This window comes from Biomphalaria glabrata, chromosome 6 (assembly GCF_947242115.1).
Source record: "Biomphalaria glabrata chromosome 6, xgBioGlab47.1, whole genome shotgun sequence".
NCBI lineage: Eukaryota > Metazoa > Mollusca > Gastropoda > Planorbidae > Biomphalaria > Biomphalaria glabrata.
The window spans coordinates 3,911,672-3,931,694 of NC_074716.1; the positions used below are offsets into that span (position 1 = coordinate 3,911,672).

General features: G+C 38.5%; 1 protein-coding gene across 1 annotated transcript in view; it reads left to right on the forward strand.

Annotated features, from left to right (window-relative positions):
* Positions 1–20,023, forward strand: part of LOC106058362 (arginine kinase-like) — a 123,420-nt gene that overhangs the window by 69,180 nt on the left and 34,217 nt on the right. Inside the window, exons 3-5 of the mRNA XM_056033397.1 lie at positions 15,514–15,782; positions 18,245–18,393; positions 19,414–19,579. Coding sequence (XP_055889372.1) covers positions 15,514–15,782; positions 18,245–18,393; positions 19,414–19,579 — 584 coding nt within the window. The remainder of the gene's footprint in view (positions 1–15,513; positions 15,783–18,244; positions 18,394–19,413; positions 19,580–20,023) is intronic.

A 20,023-nucleotide genomic window follows, 5' to 3' on the forward strand; every position in this document is an offset into this window, starting at 1 on the left:
TTGCTATAACTTTTTTATTTGAATGTTTACCAAATTACTACTATATTGCTACTGCGCATGCACCTTTTTTCTTTACTTCCGACACATACTATTTCCCTTTCCTTGTAAAGGCTAAGTTCATGGTGAGGTCAAACTCAGGAGGTGTGGAATTATTCTTTTTTACTACCCGGTAGTGAAGGAAATGGGTAATGGGATTAAGGCTATTTTTAAGTCTGATGGCTCATCAGCTCAAAGAGACTATTTGAAGTTGTGGAGGGTGGGAAATGGTGCAATGGATGGTGTTCTTGCGCTGGAGTAAAAAGAAAATGACTTTATAGTAAAAATTAAATATTAAAACATGTTTTCAGATATATTTTCTTTGATCTGCTCGAACCTTCTATCAACCCGATCGAGCTTACTAACTGGAGAAAAATACGCTCGAGGAAAAGTACGCTTGGCGATACTTACCCTACACCTCTTTGACTTAGTATTTAATTTTAACTAAGCCTAGTGATACATTAAATCCAATCTATTTTTATAGAAAAAAGGACGAGGAATTCAGAGATACCATCAGTTTTTTCATAGGTCAGACCGTTACGGTGCTATAAAAATCCAAACTTGAAAATTGCTGCCAGCGGGCTTAATGCGCTCGAACTTCGCACTTTACTATATATCTAAAATGTACAATGTTTGACATGTTTCGATGTTCCTTCAGAATTTTTAACGTCCTAGTCCAAACTTACCGCACAACGGCTGGGGATTCGAACCCGGGACCATCTAGATGACAGTCCAGAGCGCATAACACGACCAAGCAACCCCATATGGTCTTCATAGTTGATACCGATTTTGTCGGGCTTAACAAATGTACATTTTAGACACATCCATCACCAAACAAAATCGTCCAATGCAACAGAGTCTCTGCGACTACTTCATGACTGTGTGCAAAATTTTCTAGGAACCGGAAATCATCGATTCACGTGACGTAGTTCGCCATCTCTGGTTTAAGTAAATTTTTGTTTTGACCGGAAGTAGGGTTTTATACGTGGTCGTAAAAAAAGAAACAAGCAAAATATTTTTTAAAAATACTTTAAACAAAAAACAAAGTCTAGGAGAGGTAAGAACTGTACATTTTTAGCCATATATATCACTACTGTAACATTTATTTCCTTTTATCAATATCAAAAAAATTAATTACCACTAATTAATTAATCAATTGTTTTTTTTTTTGTTTTTTTTTTGTTGTTGATTAATTAGTGACAATGAATAATTTTGCAAAGTTTCAACTTGATCCGCGAATGGGTAGTTGGAGAAATGACGTGTACAAAATTCGAACCAGACAGAGAAAAGGCAAACAGAAGGACAGACAGCGTTGATATAAGCTTTGTAAAAAGGGCGGAAGACTGTTGGGTGGGGGAAAGGGTATAGATACGTGTGCGTTATTTCATTCAGTCGCTCAATTCACTTTCTTTTTTTTTTTCCTTATGTCTTTCTGGTAGCAATGCACTTGCATAATAAAAGACAAGCATATACACAAAAAAATGAAATTGAAAAGAAATCGCTCGGAAATAAAATATATTCTTTACAGAGAGCGATGAGAAAACATTACTAAGAGAATACAACCCATGGTTTACAAAATCAGGGGCAATTACTCCTGCTCTTCTCCACCCCACATTTACGCTCCCTTGAAGGCTTGTACTACACACACATCGGAGCTCTCATTTTCCTACAGTGGCGCCAACTGCCCAGGGCGTTGACTCCAGACGTATCGATCTGGAACAGTCGAATCCCGACCTCTGATTTACAACATCTATGAGAACAGATTGGGGTCAAAGCTCAGGGGTCAGACGCTGTAAAATGTGGCCAGAGAATATGACGGTATGAGGCTGCCCAATTGAACAGGGGCTGAGCCCCTAAACGTCAAATGTCCTCTCTGAGTTTGTATATTTATTGTTAATATTTACAGATCAGATTGTCGTTTATTTTAGCCTTTTGACAATTACAGAAATTTTTTTTTTTAAAGTAGTTATTGTGGATTCCCACGAAAATTATCAATACTAACAATGTCAAGGACGTTTTATTATAAAGCCACCGTTGCCAACTACTGGATAATAATAATAAAAAAGTTGAGTTGAGAAAATTGATTTTTAAGTTATGACAGTTAAAGATCTTGAGATTTTGATGTTAAAGAGCTGGATGTTGCGGTTTGTAAGTTTCTCTCTTGTTAGTTGAGCACGTTGTTGATCTTTGCCGAATCGTCAGGGCTGCTGGTATCTTGTAACTGTGATCTTAGCTTATATTATATAATACAGACGTTACTTCAAAAAAGAAGACGATTACGTCCTATGCGTCATGCATTTAGTCATGCATATTAACCAATGACTTAAATTCTGCCAAGTCACTGGTTTTCCTGGCTAGCTCAGGCAACCCATTCCATGCTCTAATAGCACTAGGGAAGAAGGAGCATTTGTACAAATTTGTCCTAGCATATGGGACGAGGAATGTGTCTTTATCTTTGTGTCTTTCAGAGTATTTTATTAAATTTTGTTTTTGTATTTGAAGATTATGGTTCAGTGTTTTATGTATAATTGCTACTTTACTTTTGAGGCTTTCTAAATTTAGTGATTTTACTAAGGGTGCTACTCTAGTCAAATGTGAATATTCATTTGTTATGAATCTCACTGCTCTATTTTGTGTATGTTCCAGTTTCTTAATGTTTTCTTGAGTTGAGGGGTCCCAAACGGAGGATGCATATTCTATTATTGGCCTAACCAAGGTGATGCCGAGGATTATGTAGATGTATATCTCTAGATCTAAATACTATCTTAGAGATTGAATAAGGGAAGATACTTTGAAATCAAACACAGAACTTTAATTCAAAAACTAGGAATCACTGCAATGTACAGTATTTACAATGGTAAACTGTATTGGGAAGACATAGCTCTAGACCGCAACAGCTGGAAAGAGACAGTGACCAGGAAAGCTATGGACAGTGAAAGTACATGGGTCTCAGCCCAGGAAGAAAAACGCACAATCCGAAAATCGGCCAGCTCCTCTACCACCGAAGCAAAAGCCACCTTAACCTGCGCTATCTGTGGACGGGAGTGTCTCTCCAAAATAGGGCTCCACAGCCACATGAGGAAGTGTGCTCTGAGATGAACCATAGTCGTTCTACGACTGAAGGAGGCCAATGAGAAACTGAATCAAAATAAAATATTCAAATGTACTACTAGATTGAATACAAATACAAGACTGATCTGTACAAATTCTAACTCAAAACTAAAATACGTCTTATCTCTGCAACATTTACATCCAGGCTGACTTTTTCTTTATTCTCGCTCGCACGTGCTTATTTGACCTCTAGTATGATAGTATAATTAGTATAATTTTCTATTAAGTGTCAAGCGTGTCATTCGTGTGATAAGCAGGTGCCTGCTTACGTCATAGGAAATTCCGAGGTGACCTTAACCTAGACTTGGGTTTATTTTAAATATTTAATATTTTTAATTAATACGTGACTATTTCAAATTAATAGAAGTGCTAAAAATATGCACAAATTGTATCGCATAGAGTCCCGAACAAGACTCTGGCCCCCGAACCCTCCTATAGAACAAAAAACTATCCGGAGAGCTGCCTTATTTGGAAACCACTGCGCGGTTTAACTCAGCTATTAGATTTACTGATCTGAACCCCCCCCCCCCCCCACATGTAAAATGAGAAGGAAGAAGAAAGTATCGTCTACTTTCTAATTTACATAGCTAATTAGCAATTACCCATTTCCTGACAACGGTTGCACCAACTAGATGCATTTTGTAGCCGCCAGTTGTAAAGATACTACTATTAGAGCATGGAATGGGTTGCCTGAGCCATCCAGGAATACCAGTGACTTGGCAGAATTTAAGTCATTGGTTAATATGCATGACTGAATGCATGACGTGTAGGACGTAATCATCCTCTTTTTTTTTACTAACGTCTGTATTATATAAGATAAGATAAGATAAAAGTTAATATTCTAAGACCAGGAGTCCATGTCTATGGGGTGGAGGATGATCAGATGATCAGATCATCTGTTGTTTTGTTTTTTTTAGCCAACGGTCATCAAGGGTGTTAGTGGCCAGCACACTCATTAGTGATTACCCGTGCGAATGCTACATTTGGCAGATGTATTGTTGGCAATATATGTTTTATAATAATAAACATTTTATAACTCGCAATGACGATGAATTATTTTAGGGACATAAATCTTGACTAGATTACATTGTGACGGTACTGCTCTGTAAGATTTGTTTTATTCGGTAGCAACTGTCAGAAGTTAATTAATGCTTTGTAAGTTAATGTATATTTTAAGTAAGTTGTATAAGCTTCCATTATCGACGAAGCTAATCACACAGTAATCTGCCCTTTGTTTACATTAAAATGTTTGAAATTTTTTTTTCATGTTTCGGATGTTCCTTCAGAGTTGAAGATAATTACTTCCTAGTCCAAACCTCCCGCAGGACGACGGGGGATGGGAGCGGGCAGGGTTTGAACCCTGGACCATCGATAAATCTGAACGACAGTCCAGCGCGCAAACCGCACGACCAGGCAGCCATCCATTTAATGTATCATTTTTAAGATGCCGTTACATTCTTTAACCAGTAAAATTAAGTTAGAGAGAAAAAGAAGAGAAAGCAATTTGGTGAATTATGGTGACAAAATAATGGAACCTTTTGATAAACTTTTGAAAATTAGAAGATTAGGAGAGATTTTTTATTCAAAGTATATCTTTGTTTGTCTATTTAAAAAAATCCAAATCAATTAATTATCACTATTCGATTTACTAATAGTTTATATTGACTCAAGGTTCTGGCGCAGAGAGTAGAAAGTAGTTTGTAGAAAGTAGTTTATGTTTTGTTCCGTAAATCTCAGCCGAAGCAAAGTTTTTTTTTATTTTATTTACGTGTGTAACTGGTTGGAAACGTGGAGCACTGACAGATAACTTAAGACGGTGACGTCTGCCATTGCAATGAGTTAGGCCCCCTGTTGATGCGAAGTGACACAGATACGTTCCATGGCTCCGCAATTACTCCCTGGCACATTCAGCAGTCTGCGGAATGGAATGCGCAGCTGATGCGTTGGTTTGGGATCGTTTCAACGTAACGTCGCTATTAAGATCTAGCTCGAAAGTAGGATCATGTCGTAAAGGGGGGTGGGGGGATACCACTTATTAAGTATGCGGATTGCGATGAAGATGTCACTTTATTGTTTTATCACTTTTCAGGAGATTTTAAAATAATGCGAGGATCACACAAAAATTACCACAGTTGTCAACTGTAAGAGTATTAGGAGCTTTTAAAATAATGTGATGATTAGACAGAAATGACCATAGTTGTCAACTCCTAATATCAGGAGCTTTGAAAATAATGTGTTGGTCATATAAAAAAACACAGTTGTCAACTCTAATTATCAGGAGCCTTGAAAAAATTATGATTTACCCATATTTATAAAGCTTGCATATAGAGCGTCTCAATTCAACAATTATAAATCATAACTATACATATGTTAAATGTGCTCAACAGAAAATTTATAACTCATTTTCATACCAATTAAATGTCTGATTCATGGTCTTACCAATAAAATATCCGATTCATGGTCATAACAATGAAAAGTCTGATTCATGTTCATACCAATCAAATGTCTGATTCATGGTTTCATGGTTATACCAATTAAATTTCTGATTCATGGTCATACCAATTACATGTCTGATAATGGTTATACCAATTCAATAGTGCATAACATTGTGCAATAGGTTTATTTTGTAGTTGTCAATGAAGGCCAATGTCTGACTTTCACAAATAACTCAGGAGGTGTTTGCGTGTCTTGTACGGGTGTATTATGCGAGTTCGAAGTACAAGACAAGACAAGAACAAGAACTCAGTGTCCAGTGTTTTGAAAATTATCTACTGTATCAGTTGTCGTACTTGTGTTGTTATGTTGTTAACTCGTCCGTAAGAAAGGGTACACGAAATGTTAGAGACGTGTCTGCTGTGTAGTCATTCAGTGTATTCAAGCCATACTAAGCGGACATGGTTTTCCACTCTATTATGTTATTATGTTCATAAAAATTTAATACACTGAATCGAAAACTGTGAAGTTGTGAGAATTTCAAAATGGATAGGATATTTCTGCCAGAGAAATTTGACATCAGGCCCACAGCACCTCAAGCAGCAGGGAAGTGGCAGCACTGGTATGAAACTTTAAAAAAATTTGTATCTGTAGTGTCAGTAGATAACCTTGATACAAGCAAACTATTTGATAAACTTCATCTCACCTGCTGTATAGCAAATGGTAATTGTTAAAGAGACAAATTGAATGTCAACTTAAAGAGTTCTAGTAAGCTAAATAAGCTTTTACACTTTGTAATTGGGCCTAATTTTCCTTACTCTAAGATTGTATCTATGTCTAGTTTCATCTGCTTGAGTTTACGACGGTCTGACTTTGTCTTCGGTGGTTCTGGTGGTTTCTTCAGAGCCATGGTAGAATCAGTAGGTTGTTTAGCAGTTGTCTATGCATGTCTGACTTTCACATATGACTCAGGAAGTGTTTGAGTGTCTTGTGCGGGTGTACTATGTGAGTTCGTTACAAAGACTTCTTTTTTGAAGTAACGTCTGTAATATATAAGATCAGACAAATATAAGGAAAAAGTGAAGAACTGAGTCCAGACTGTTAAACAACTTTACAATATCTAATCCGTGAAGGGCCACAGTCGAGTGCCTGTCAATAATCGAAGTTATCATCTTGAAGTCTTAAATAAAAATAACATAGGAACAGACTAAACCCTACTGTCGCTGATCTCACTAAATGTCTCGTTCAATGTCTGTCAACTGTGGTGCGTCGCTACGCTAAGGGCTTAACAATGGATAGATAAGATTAAATCAACGTCTGCCATCTATGGTGCGTCGCTACGCTTACGGCTTAACAATGGATAGATAAGATTAAATCAACGTCTGCCATCTATGGTGCGTCGCTACGCTTACGGCTTAACAATGGATAGATAAGATTAAATCAACGTCTGCCATCTATGGTGCGTCGCTACGCTAAGGGCTTAACAATGGATAGATAAGATTAAATCAACGTCTGCCATCTATGGTGCGTCGCTACGCTAAGGGCTTAACAATGGATAGATAAGATTAAATAAACGTCTGTTATCTATGGTGCGTCGCTACGCTAAGGGCTTAACAATGGATAGATAAGATTAAATCAACGTCTGCCATCTATGGTGCGTCGCTACGCTTACGGCTTAACAATGGATAGTTAAGATTAAATCAACGTCTGCCATCTATGGTGCGTCGCTACGCTTACGGCTTAACAATGGATAGTTAAGATTAAATCAACGTCTGCCATCTATGGTGCGTCGCTACGCTTACGGCTTAACAATGGATAGTTAAGATGAAATCAACGTCTGCCATCTATGGTGCGTCGCTACGCTTACGGCTTAACAATGGATAGATAAGATGAAATCAACGTCTGCCATCTATGGTGCGTCGCTACGCTTACGGCTTAACAATGGATAGATAAGATTAAATCAACGTCTGCCATCTATGGTGCGTCGCTACGCTTACGGCTTAACAATGGATAGATAAGATTAAATCAACGTCTGCCATCTATGGTGCGTCGCTACGCTTACGGCTTAACAATGGATAGATAAGATTAAATCAACGTCTGCCATCTATGGTTCGTCGCTACGCTTACGGCTTAACAATGGATAGATAAGATTAAATCAACGTCTGCCATCTATGGTGCGTCGCTACGCTTACGGCTTAACAATGGATAGATAAGATTAAATCAACGTCTGCCATCTATGGTGCGTCGCTACGCTTACGGCTTAACAATGGATAGATAAGATTAAATCAACGTCTGCCATCTATGGTGCGTCGCTACGCTTACGGCTTAACAATGGATAGATAAGATTAAATCAACGTCTGCCATCTATGGTGCGTCGCTACGCTTACGGCTTAACAATGGATAGATAAGATTAAATCAACGTCTGCCATCTATGGTGCGTCGCTACGCTTACGGCTTAACAATGGATAGATAAGATTAAATCAACGTCTGCCATCTATGGTGCGTTGCTACGCTTACGGCTTAACAATGGATAGATAAGATTAAATCAACGTCTGCCATCTATGGTGCGTCGCTACGCTAAGGGCTTAACAATGGATAGATAAGATTAAATCAACGTCTGCCATCTATGGTGCGTCGCTACGCTAAGGGCTTAACAATGGATAGATAAGATTAAATCAACGTCTGTTATCTATGGTGCGTCGCTACGCTAAGGGCTTAATGGATAGATAAGATTAAATAAACGTCTGTTATCTATGGTGCGTCGCTACGCTAAGGGCTTAACAATGGATAGATAAGATTAAATCAACGTCTGCCATCTATGGTGCGTCGCTACGCTTACGGCTTAACAATGGATAGATAAGATTAAATCAACGTCTGCCATCTATGGTGCGTCGCTACGCTTACGGCTTAACAATGGATAGATAAGATTAAATCAACGTCTGCCATCTATGGTGCGTCGCTACGCTAAGGGCTTAACAATGGATAGATAAGATTAAATCAACGTCTGCCATCTATGGTGCGTCGCTACGCTAAGGGCTTAACAATGGATAGATAAGATTAAACAATATTCACAATTATAACTAACATATAATTGACATGGAGGCGCGGTGGCAGAGCGGTGAAGCGCTTGGCTTCTGAACCGGTGGTGACTGGGATTTTTAATTTCTGGATCTTTGGGCGCCTCTGAGTCCGCCCATCTCTAATGGATACCTGGCATTAGTTTGGGAAAAGTAAAGGAGATTGGTCGTTTTGCTGGCCACATGACACCATCGTTAACCGTTGGCCACAGAAACAAAAGATCTTTATATCGTCTGGCCTAAAGATCACAAGGTCTGAAAGGGAAACTTATAATTGACATAATGACTTTTAATAGTACAAGAAAATGGAATTCAAAAACTATTAATCAACACCAAACCAAATAAAGCGTCTGGACTTGATAGTATTCCAGCTAGATTACTCAAAGAACTAAGCAATGAGCTAGCCCCAGTGTTCAAAATACTCTTTCAGGCTTCACTTAACCAGGGCAGAGTACCAAAGGACTGGAAAGAAGCTAATGTCACCCCCTATTTAAAAAAGGAGAAAAATCAGACCCAGGAAACTACAGACCGGTATCACTTACCAGCATCACATGTAAAATCCTAGAACACATAATATGTAGCAACATCATAAACAACTTAGACAAACATAATGTCCTTACTTCATACCAACATCGCTTTAGGAAATATAGATCATGTGAAACACAACTAATAGGACTAATTGATGATTTTTCAAAAGGTTTCGATAATAGTGAACAAATAGATGCTATCTTACTAGATTTTTCAAAGGCTTTTGACAATGTTCACCAATATAGTTTGCTTAAAAAATTAAAATATTTCGGCATTAATGGTCCATTGCATCAGTGGATTAAAGATTTTCTGATAGGGAGAGAACAAACTGTAATAATAAATGGCTCTAAATCAACACCGATAACAGTAAACTCAGGTGTACCTCAAGGAACAGTCTTGGGTCCACTACTATTTTTATTTTACATAAACGATTTACCAAATTGCATTACTTCAGGAACAAAAGTCAGATTATTTGCAGACGATTGCATAATATATAGAACAATAAAAACAACACAAGACACAGATATTTTACAAGAGAATTAGATGAATTACAGAAATGGGAATCAAATTGGAGCATGTCTTTCCACCCAGAAAAATGTCAGTTGTTAAGAGTAACAAAAAAACTAAAACAAATTAATTCCACTTATCTTATTCATGGCAAACCAGTAACACAGACTAAAAACGCAAAATACCTAGGTGTTATAATAAATGAAAAACTGTCATGGAATCCACATATTGATGAAACTACAAAAAATCAAACAAAGCATTAGGATTTATTAAAAGAAATTTCTATAAATCAAATAAGAACATAAAACTAAAATGTTATTTAACTTTGGTTAGGCCAATAATAGAATATGCATCCTCCATTTGGGACCCCTCAACTCAAGAAAACATTAAGAAACTGGAGCAGACACAAAATAGAGCAGTGAGATTCATAACAAACGAATATTCACATTTGACTAGAGTAACACCTTTAGTAAAATCACTAAATTTAGAAAGCCTTCAGGACAGAAGGCTCAAAAGTAAAGTAGCAATCATACATAAACACTGAGCCATAATCTTCAAATACAAAAACACAATTTACTAAAATACTCTGAAAGACACAAAGATAAAGGCACACTCCTCATCCCATATGCTAGGACAAATTTGTACAAATACTCCTCCTTCCCTAGTGCTATTAGAGCATGGAATGGGTTGCCTGAGCTAGCAAGGAAAACCAGTGACTTGGCAGAATTTAAGTCATTGGTTAATATGCATGACTAAATACATGACGCGTAGGACGTAATCATCTTCTTTTTTGAAGTAAGGTCTGTATTATATAAGATAAGATAAGATAAGATAAATCTGGTAACTATTTTATTTCGGACATATCATTTTTAATTATTTGATTTGTTTGATCTAATTCTAAGATTTTTTATATATATTGTATTCCGATTTGATTTTATTCTTAATAAAAGAGATAGGTGAGGACTATATGAATTATATTGCATATAATAAGTTTGCCCTTGTCATTTTCAGTACCCACGTTTTGTCTGATGCATGTTTTTTTCAGTATAATTTTTAGTGACATGCATGTTTTTTTACTTTATTTTATTTGACTTTTGATTTATTGTTACTACTAACGAAGAGAGATAGGTGAAGACTATATGAATGATATTACATATATTGAGTTTGCCCTTATCATTTTCAGTACCCACGTTTTGAATAATTTTTAGTTACATAAATCTTATTTTTTACTTTATCTTATTCTTTTTATTTGACTTTTGATAAATTGTTACTACTAACGAAATGCTTACTTTCAATTATCTAAATAACTTTTTTAAGTTTAATAAATGGTCTATATCAATTTAAATAATTGTATTTAAAATAACATGCAATGCGTGATGTCAGCCAAACATGAGTTCACTTCTCCTGTAGTACTGTGCCAAGGCGAACTGATTCTGGACGTGAAGGAGTGGCTGTGTCCACTTTAAGCATATATCTGTTACAGTCTGTATCGGTTGTTACTTATGTTGTTACTCTCTAGTTTCTGTAAATCAATTAAGAACATAAAACTAAAATGTTATTCAACCTTGGTTAGGCCAATAATAGAATATGCATCCTCCGTTTGGGAGCCCTCAACTCAAGAAAACATTAAGAAACTGGAACAGACACAAAATAGAGCAGTGAGATTCATAGAGTAAGTCCTTTAGTTAAATCACTAAATTTAGAAAGCCTCCAGGATAGAAGACTTAAAAGTAAAGTAGCAATTATACATAAAACACTGAACACAATCTTCAAATACAAAAACACAATTTAAATACTCGGAAAGACATAAAGATAAAGGCACATTCCTCATCTCATATGCTAGGACAAATTTGTACAAATACTTCTTCTTCCCTAGCGCTATTAGAGCATGGAATGGGTTGCCTGAGCTAGCCAGGAAAACCAGCGACTTGGCAGAATTTAGGTCATTGGTTAACATGCATGACTAGACGCGTTCGACGTAGTCATCTTTTTTGAAGAAACGTCTGATAAACTTTTATAGATATAAAATATTCTGTGGCATTTTACGTCTCGCGAGACGATCTTTTCCCTTTGCAACTTCTTGTGTGACTAAAGAGGCCAATCCTTGATACACAGCTGCGATCACAGGTTGGGCATATAAAATCACCAGGCGCCATTGCATTTTCACCCTTCTTTCTGCTTCTGTTGTGTATGACATCTGCAATCTGTGACCCTTCCTTTATGCTCTCTCTCCATGTGGATCTGTCCAGTGCCACCTCTTCCCAGTTGCCAGTGTCGATTTTGAAGAGCTTCATGTCGCGTTTGCATACATCCGTATAACGTAAAAGTGGGCGACCAGCGGCTCTCCTGCCTTCAATTAGATCGCCATACAGGATGTCCTGTGGAAGTCGACCTACTGGCATTCTACGAACGTGGCCAAGCCAGCCAAGGCGTCTGCTGCTGATAACAGAGCGGATGTCCTGGCATCCTGCTCTATGTAGCACTTCCTCATTTGTTATCTTATCTTGCCACCTTATTTTAAAGATCCGCCTTAGGCATCGGAGGTGGAAGACATTCAGCTTTTTTTCCTGCCATGAGTAGGTTGACCATGTTTCACTTCCGTACAGCAAGGTGCTCAACACACAGGTCCGGTAGACTAGGGCTTTAGTCCTGCTAGTCAGCAATATGTTGTCCCAGACTCTTTTCTGCAACCGTGACATGGTGGCCATTGCCTTGGCTATCCTGTTGTTTATGTCTTTATCCAGTAGAGTGTTGTTGGATATGATGGAGCCAAGGTAACAAAAGTGATCAACAATTTCTAGTGGTTGGCCATTAATGCTTACTTGAGGTGCAGTGTTTGTGTTTTGGACAAGTATCTTAGTCTTGCTTTGACTGATGTTTAAGCCGAACTTCTGGCAAGCAGCAGATAGTTTGTCAACCATGGACTGTAGCTGAATATCAGAATCAGCCACAATAGCTGCATCATCGGCATACAGGAGTTCCCTGACGAGTAGCTTCCTAACCTTGGTTTTTGCCCGCAGCCTTGATACATTAAATAGTTTTCCAGAGGATCTTGTATGGAGAAACACACCTTCGTTTATGTCGCTGTACGCATAATGCAGTAGACAGGAGAAGAATATGCCAAACAGAGTAGGTGCGAGCACACATCCCTGCTTGACACCACTGCAAACCTCAAAAGGTGCTGATTGGGCTCCATTGAATTTGACAGTGCATTTAGTTTCCTCGTGAAAACACTCAATTAACTTCAGTAGTTTGGGAGGGCAACCTATTTTCCTCAGGAGTTTGAAAAGGCCACTTCTGCTGACCATGTCAAAAGCTTTAGTCAGATCGACAAAAACAATGTAAAGGGGTCTGTCTCTCTCTCTAAATTTCTCCTGCAGTAGTCGTAGAGAAGATATCATGTCTATAGTGGACCTACCACTCCTGAATCCACACTGAGACTCTGGGTAGACTCTAGAAGCTATCACTTGCTATCTACCTACATCTATCGTTTAAGTATGACAGAACAGCAGGAGCTGACCTTTTTTTGTTTGTTTGTTTGTTTTTGCTGGGTTTTTTTTTGTTGTTTTTTTGTATTTACTTTGTGATAAAGTCGTTGTGGAGATGTCAGTTTTTCGAGGATTCTTTTTCTTGAGTTTCCTTTGCACTCTTTTTTGTTTCACTTTTTCCATAAAAAAAGAGCGTGACAGTGAAACCAGTTATTACAACTTCCCCCATCATTCCTTGCACTGCAGACTTTCGTCCTTGAACCTTCTCACAATTTGGCACGACCATGACCTGCGACGGATCGCTATTTGTGCGGGTCTGCCAAACATGCAGCTGAAGCAGACGAGATAAATAGATTAAGCCAACTCCAACACAGACGAAAGAATTCTTGAAAAATATGGGATAATTATTTTACGCAAGGAACAAGTACAGTGTAGCCCTCTGTTCCCGGGGTTACGTTCCCCGGGGTTACGTTCCTTCCATTCCCGCGAATCCCGAAATTCCGCGAATTATTGATGCAGTTTCAAAATGTCTCTTGTACTATAAACATGCATTCCAAACTCATTATGAAGGCATTCATACTTATTAATACAGTAATGACAAAGCTTATCTTATCTCAGCCGTGGCTGAGTGTTTAAACGCTTGGCTTCCGAACCCGGGGTCCTGGGTTCGAATCTAGGTGAAGACTGAGATTTTTAATTTCGGGATTTTTAGAGCGCTCGTGAGTTCTTCGGCTCTAATGTGTACCTGACTTTACCGAGGATAGGCTTCATTCTTTATCATGTTCTTCTGTTTCTTGAAATGGTAACAAGGAATTAAGCAAATTAAAAAAAAAAAAAGAGAAAAAAAATGGTGGTGGGGGGAGACGCCAAGGCTGAGTGGTTAAGCGCCTGGCTTCCAAATCTGGGGTGCTTGTTTCAAATCTCGAAGAGGACTGTGAGTTCGGGATTTTCGGGGCGCCCCTGAGTCCACCCAACTGTAAAGGGGACCTGACTTTAGTTGGAAAAAGAAAGGCGGTTGGTGGTTGGGATGGCCACAAGACACTCCGCTGTTTGGCAGTTGGCCAAAGAAACACATGACCATAACATCATCTGCCCAATAGATCGCAAGGTTTGAATGGGGAAAATACTTTTTACTTTTTTTTCTTAACTCACTCCGTCTGTCTGTCTGTCTGTCTGTCTGGGTGCAGTCTTATACACCTTATTTTTCCCACTTCCCATTCTCGGATCAAAGTGAAACTTTGCACAATTATTCATTGTCGATGTAATCACATAAATCAAAGTCCCTTTCCGGAAGAAAAAGCAACATACAAAAAATGAATACGTATACAAAATGTTGTTGGCCTTTGCTGCAGTGGCGTAGCTAGGGTGGCGGGAGGAGGGGGAAGAATTTGAAAATCCCCCCGGGCCCCCAAATGAGTGTTTTTTTACATTAAATATTACGCAAAATCGCAGGGGACCCCCCAAAGAGATCAAGCTCCCCCGGGCCATCGTGGGGTCCGATTGCTGGGCTAACCCTTTTCTCTAATCACTTTGTTTGTGATGCGGTCTTTGTATGTGATACCTAGGCGCTTTCTGTAGAATGATATATGTTTAAATGTTATTTATTGTCTTCTTTACCCTATACTAGACTTCAGATACATCTACACCAGTGATGCTCAAAATACGGCCCGCGGGCCATAACCCGCTCGTGATATGATTCAATCCGGCCGCCAAACCGTAGGCACAAAGTGTAGAAAATCCCTTTGCCACAAAATAAAATAGTTTGAAAAAAAAAATCTTTCCTAATGTTAGGGTCCATGGATTGGTGCCGATAAGCCCGCATAATTGTTTTGTTAAGAAAGAGTGGCTCTTTTTAAAGAACATAACATTAAACAGCTTTCTGAAGCTCATGACTTATAGTGAGTACTAGATTCACGACTTAGACTTACTTAGACTTAGGTCCTCCCGCGCCGTTCGGCGCATTGGGCGGCAAGCTGTCTCCACAAAGATCTGTCACTGGCAATGTCTGAAGCCTCCTCCCACCTGGTGTCCACTGTTCTGAGGTCCTCCATGAAGGTGTGTCGCCAAGTAATACGAGGACGTCCCTGTTTGCGCTTTCCTCGTTTTGGCTTCCATGCTAGATTCACGGGTTTCTATGAAAACTAGTACATTGTCTATTTCCTTTTTATTTTCTTCCTTTTTAATAATATGGCCCGCGACACGAGTGTTGGAAATTAAAATGGACCGCCGGCCCGGATAATATTGAGCAAGACTGATCTACACATACAACTCTACATTTGATGCTGGAAATCTAACAATTGTTTACTATGATTGAAATTTTTTTTTTGTTTCAGGATGTGAAAATATTGACAGTGGCGTTGGTATCTATGCGTCTGACCCGGAAGCATACGCGACTTTCTCTGAACTTTTTGACCCTATTATTAAAGAGTACCACAAGCTGCCCGAAAAGAAAGCTCTCCATCATGCCAACTGCGATTTTGGTGATGTCAACAAGAGTAAGCTCGAAGACCTTGACCCCGAAGGGAAGTTCATTGTTAGCACGAGAATACGTATTGGGAGATCACTGGATGGGTTTGGGTTCCCACCCATTCTGACCGTGCAGGTAAGTAAGGAGTCATAGGGCTCTTTTTGTTTCTCTTTCTATCTCTTTTTGCCTGTCTCTATTTCTTTCTCTCTCTTTCTGTCTTTCTATTTTCCTCTTGCTTTTTTCTTTCTTTCTCACTCACTCTCTTGCTTTTCTCTCTCTCCGTCTCTTTATCTTTCTAACTCTCTCTTTTCTTTCTGTCTCTTTATCTTTCTCTCTCTTTTCTGTCTGTCTCTTAATCTTTCTAACTCTCTCTTTTCTGTCTCTTTATCTTTCTAACTCTCTCTTTTCTGTCTGTCTCTTTATCTTTGTAACTCTTTTTTTTTCTTTCTGTCTCTTTATCTTTCTCTCTCTTTTCTGTCTGTCTCTTTATCTTTCTAACTCTCTCTTTTCTGTCTGTCTCTTTATCTTTCTAACTCTCTCTTTTCTGTCTGTCTCTTTTATTCTCTCTCTCTTTTCTGTCTGTCTCTTTTATTCTCTCTCTCTTTTCTGTCTGTCTCTTTTATTCTTTCTCTCTTTTCTGTCTGTCTCTTTTATTCTCTCTCTCTTTTCTGTCTGTCTCTTTTATTCTCTCTCTCTTTCCCTTTCTTTCTGTCTTTCCCTCTTTTCTTTTCTCTCTCATTCATTCTCTTTCTTTTATTCTTTTTCTTCACAACACAAACCCAAACCAAACTTACAACCTTTAACAAAGGCGAAAGCGCTTGGGAGTCTTCTTGAAATAGAGCTTTTTGTGCAAATACCTGGTCTTTTTGTAGCCTGTATTTATCTTTATTTTTACTTTTTCATGTTTCATTGAGTACATGAGGCCTCGTATATATCACACATATATGTATATATATATATATTGTTGTAGCGCAATAGGGCTAGCTATACGTTCAGCTGACATGTAATACAGTTTAGCGTGATATATATCGAAAGGCAAGGGACAGTACTGGCATAAACTTTGCACGTGAATATGACCCGTGTTATGGTCATCTGATCATAAGCCTTCGTGGACCAGAGACAGAGTGTGTAAGGCAGGGCAGTTCAAGACAGGACAGCGAGGAGACCGGGACTGTTAGTCTGCCATGAAGTCGGTCCTGGTTTAGTCCTCGAGTTAAACGTACGAGTCGAGGAAGAGACAGTAGAATTTAGTACGGTTATGTACTGTGTAGCATTTTTGATTGTCGATTGTGTTGCCAATTGTCTAGTTACTATTATATACTTCGACTTGGTCGAAGTGGTGGAAGAATTAAAATATCCACACTATGTAGATTTTGTTATAACTAGATTGGCGTAGTGGAAAGCCAAAGATTTCAATATTGTTGTAGTTTTGAGGTGAGGGTCTCTTTACTAATATTTGCGATCAGCATGGCTTCTTGGTTGTGTGGTATAAGTCTTGGTTCCGTGTTCTGAACCCTGCTCGCTTCACTCCCCTATCTTCTGCAGGTGACTAGGGCTGGTGTCTCAGTAAGCCTGTTCATCTCGTTTGAGTTTAATATACAACAACAACAACAAAAAATCATTTTCAGTCCTTAACAATTTAGTACGGGTATCATTGCTAACTCTTTAGAAACTTCACGCCATAGTTTGGTAATCATCAAACGTTTAATACATTAATTGTAATCAGTGTAATCGAAATCAAGGGTGTGGGATTTAATTTATGTGAATATTTTTTTTTAATGCTGAAGTTAATGTGCTGTTTGAAATCTTTGCATGGGTCTGTTTCTTTGTTTGTTCAAATTACCTCTGAGTTGATATTTAGCTACATAGATAGCAGCTTGGCGGACTGTAACTATAATAAAACTTGAAAGAGAAGGTCTTTTGTTTAGTGTCCTTCCTTTCAACACTATGTCTCTTTTGTTAAGTAAACAGTTTCTATTTTATATTGTTTCTTTATACTAGAAGCATTGTTTGTGTCTTCTTCTTATCTTATATGATACAGACGTTACTTCAAAAAAGAAGATGATTACGTTCTACGCGACATGGATTTAGTCATGCATATTAACCAATGACTTAAATTCTGCCATGTCACTGGTTTTCCTGGCTAGCTCAGGCAATCCATGCCATGCTCTAATAGCACTAGGGAAGAAGGAGTATTTGTACCAATTTGTCCTAGCATATGGGATGAGGAGTGTGCCTTTATCTTTGTGACTTTCTGAGTATTTTATTAAATTTTGTTTTTGTATTTAAAGATTATGGTTCAGTGCTTTATGTATAATTGCTACTTTACTTTTGAGTCTTCTGTCCTGAAGGCTTTCTAAATTTAGTGAGTTTACTAAAGCTGTTACTCTACACAAATGTGAATATTCGTGTCTATGCATTATGTGATTCTGTTTGTGATATTAAACTAATCAATCTTTATTTATTTGTGTTGATTAAATATATCACCCCCCGGCATACGCTTGGATGTTGTGTCACTAGATTTACTTCTAGAGTTACATACATGTATTCATCCCATTAAACCAATACCACATTTGATTGTATCCCTTTTTGGACAGAACCGTAAAGACATTGAGGCTAAAGCTTTAGAAGCACTGAACAGTTTCTCAGAGGACCTTAAGGGCACGTACTACCCACTGTCAGACATGGACGAGGACACGCAGAGCAGGCTGACCGAGGAACACTTTCTGTTCAACGACAGTGACAGGTAACGAAACAATTCTAGATTATTGTAAACATCTTTGAGTGTCAAGCCAATGGACCTCATTCACCAACCGTAAACAAACAACATTTAACCACGTGGTGCTCTATCTCTTCTATATAATTTACGATCTCATGTTTAATTCATGATGGTTGTCACGTGACAGTTTTTTTTCCCCCGTTGTTTTATCAATAAGATCACGTGACTAAATGTTGTTTGTTTACGATTGGTGAATGGGGTCCATTGGCAACAAAACATGAAATACAGAAAATATACCATGTTATTGCTACCTGGTGCCTGATGGGATTGGGCTAATGTAAAAAAAAATATTTTAAAATAGAAATAGATGTTAACAGTTCTATCCCCGCCTCTCTTATCCTTGACCCACTTCTTTCACGCGCCTCTCACTCGCCTACTTCGCCCCTTCCCCCACATTTGTCATACTTCTCTAATATGCCTCATTTGCCTCCCAAGTGCCTCTTTACCTCCCAATGGCCCACGAGTCTCCCCCCCCCCCTGTCTGCTCGTGTCTATTGTATTTATGTTGTTACCCGGTCATACAACAAGAACGGTCTAGTAGTTAAGAGCTTGTCCACCGATCCTAAGGGTAATGGTTCCGTCCCCTGGTGGAGAGATATACGATTTTTTGTGGTCACGATTCGTAATTGACATGTCATTGGTTTTCTTGGCTGATTCAGGCAACCCCTTCCATGCTCTAAATACTTGGGAAGAAGAAGAAGCACTTTTACAAAGGTGTCCTAGTAAAAAACGTATGGAATAAGAAATGTGTCTTTATCTTTGTGTCCAAGTAATTTACTAGTTTGTATTATAGGTTGAGTTTTACGTATGTCAATTTTAAAATGAGCTTATATTGTTGATTAACTCTTTCTCTCCTAACTGACGATACCAACGTTGATCCCACCAGAATGTGGTAAATAATTACGGAGAGAAAGAGTTATATTTTAGTTGGCACCATTGTGTCTTTGATGGAAAGACCTAGACATGTATCGTGCAATTATTCTGCAGGTTTTTGAAAGCAGCCGGGGGATACAACGACTGGCCCACGGCTCGCGGGATCTTTTACAATGAAAGCAAAACTTTCCTAGTCTGGGTCAATGAGGAGGATCATTTGAGGGTCATCTCCATGCAAAAAGGAGGGGACATAGGTGCAGTCTACAAGAGACTTGCCACAGTGAGTATATGACGATAATCAGAGTTACTTGCCCTTAAGATAAAAATAGAGAATCCAATGAATGTTAAGCTAATTCTTCTTCTTTTTTTTTTTTCAACTAAAATTTAAGCTTATCTAGGATTTTTTAATTATTACAATATAATATTTTATTGATTAAAGCAATGAGACAAATTTTAAGAACAAAGGCTATTTTTTAAAAAGTAAAGTTCCCCTTTTAGACCTTGCGGTCTATAGGGCAGATGATATAGAGGTCATCTGTTTCTGTGGCCTACGGTAAACGAGAGTGTCGTGTGGTCAACACAACGACCAACCGTTTTGACCTTTCCCCACTAAATTAATGTCAGGTACCCATTCGAGCTGGGTGGACTCAGAGGCGCCCGAAGATCCCGAAATTAAACATCCCAGTCTTCACAAGGATTCGAACCCTGTGCCCGGTTCGGAAGC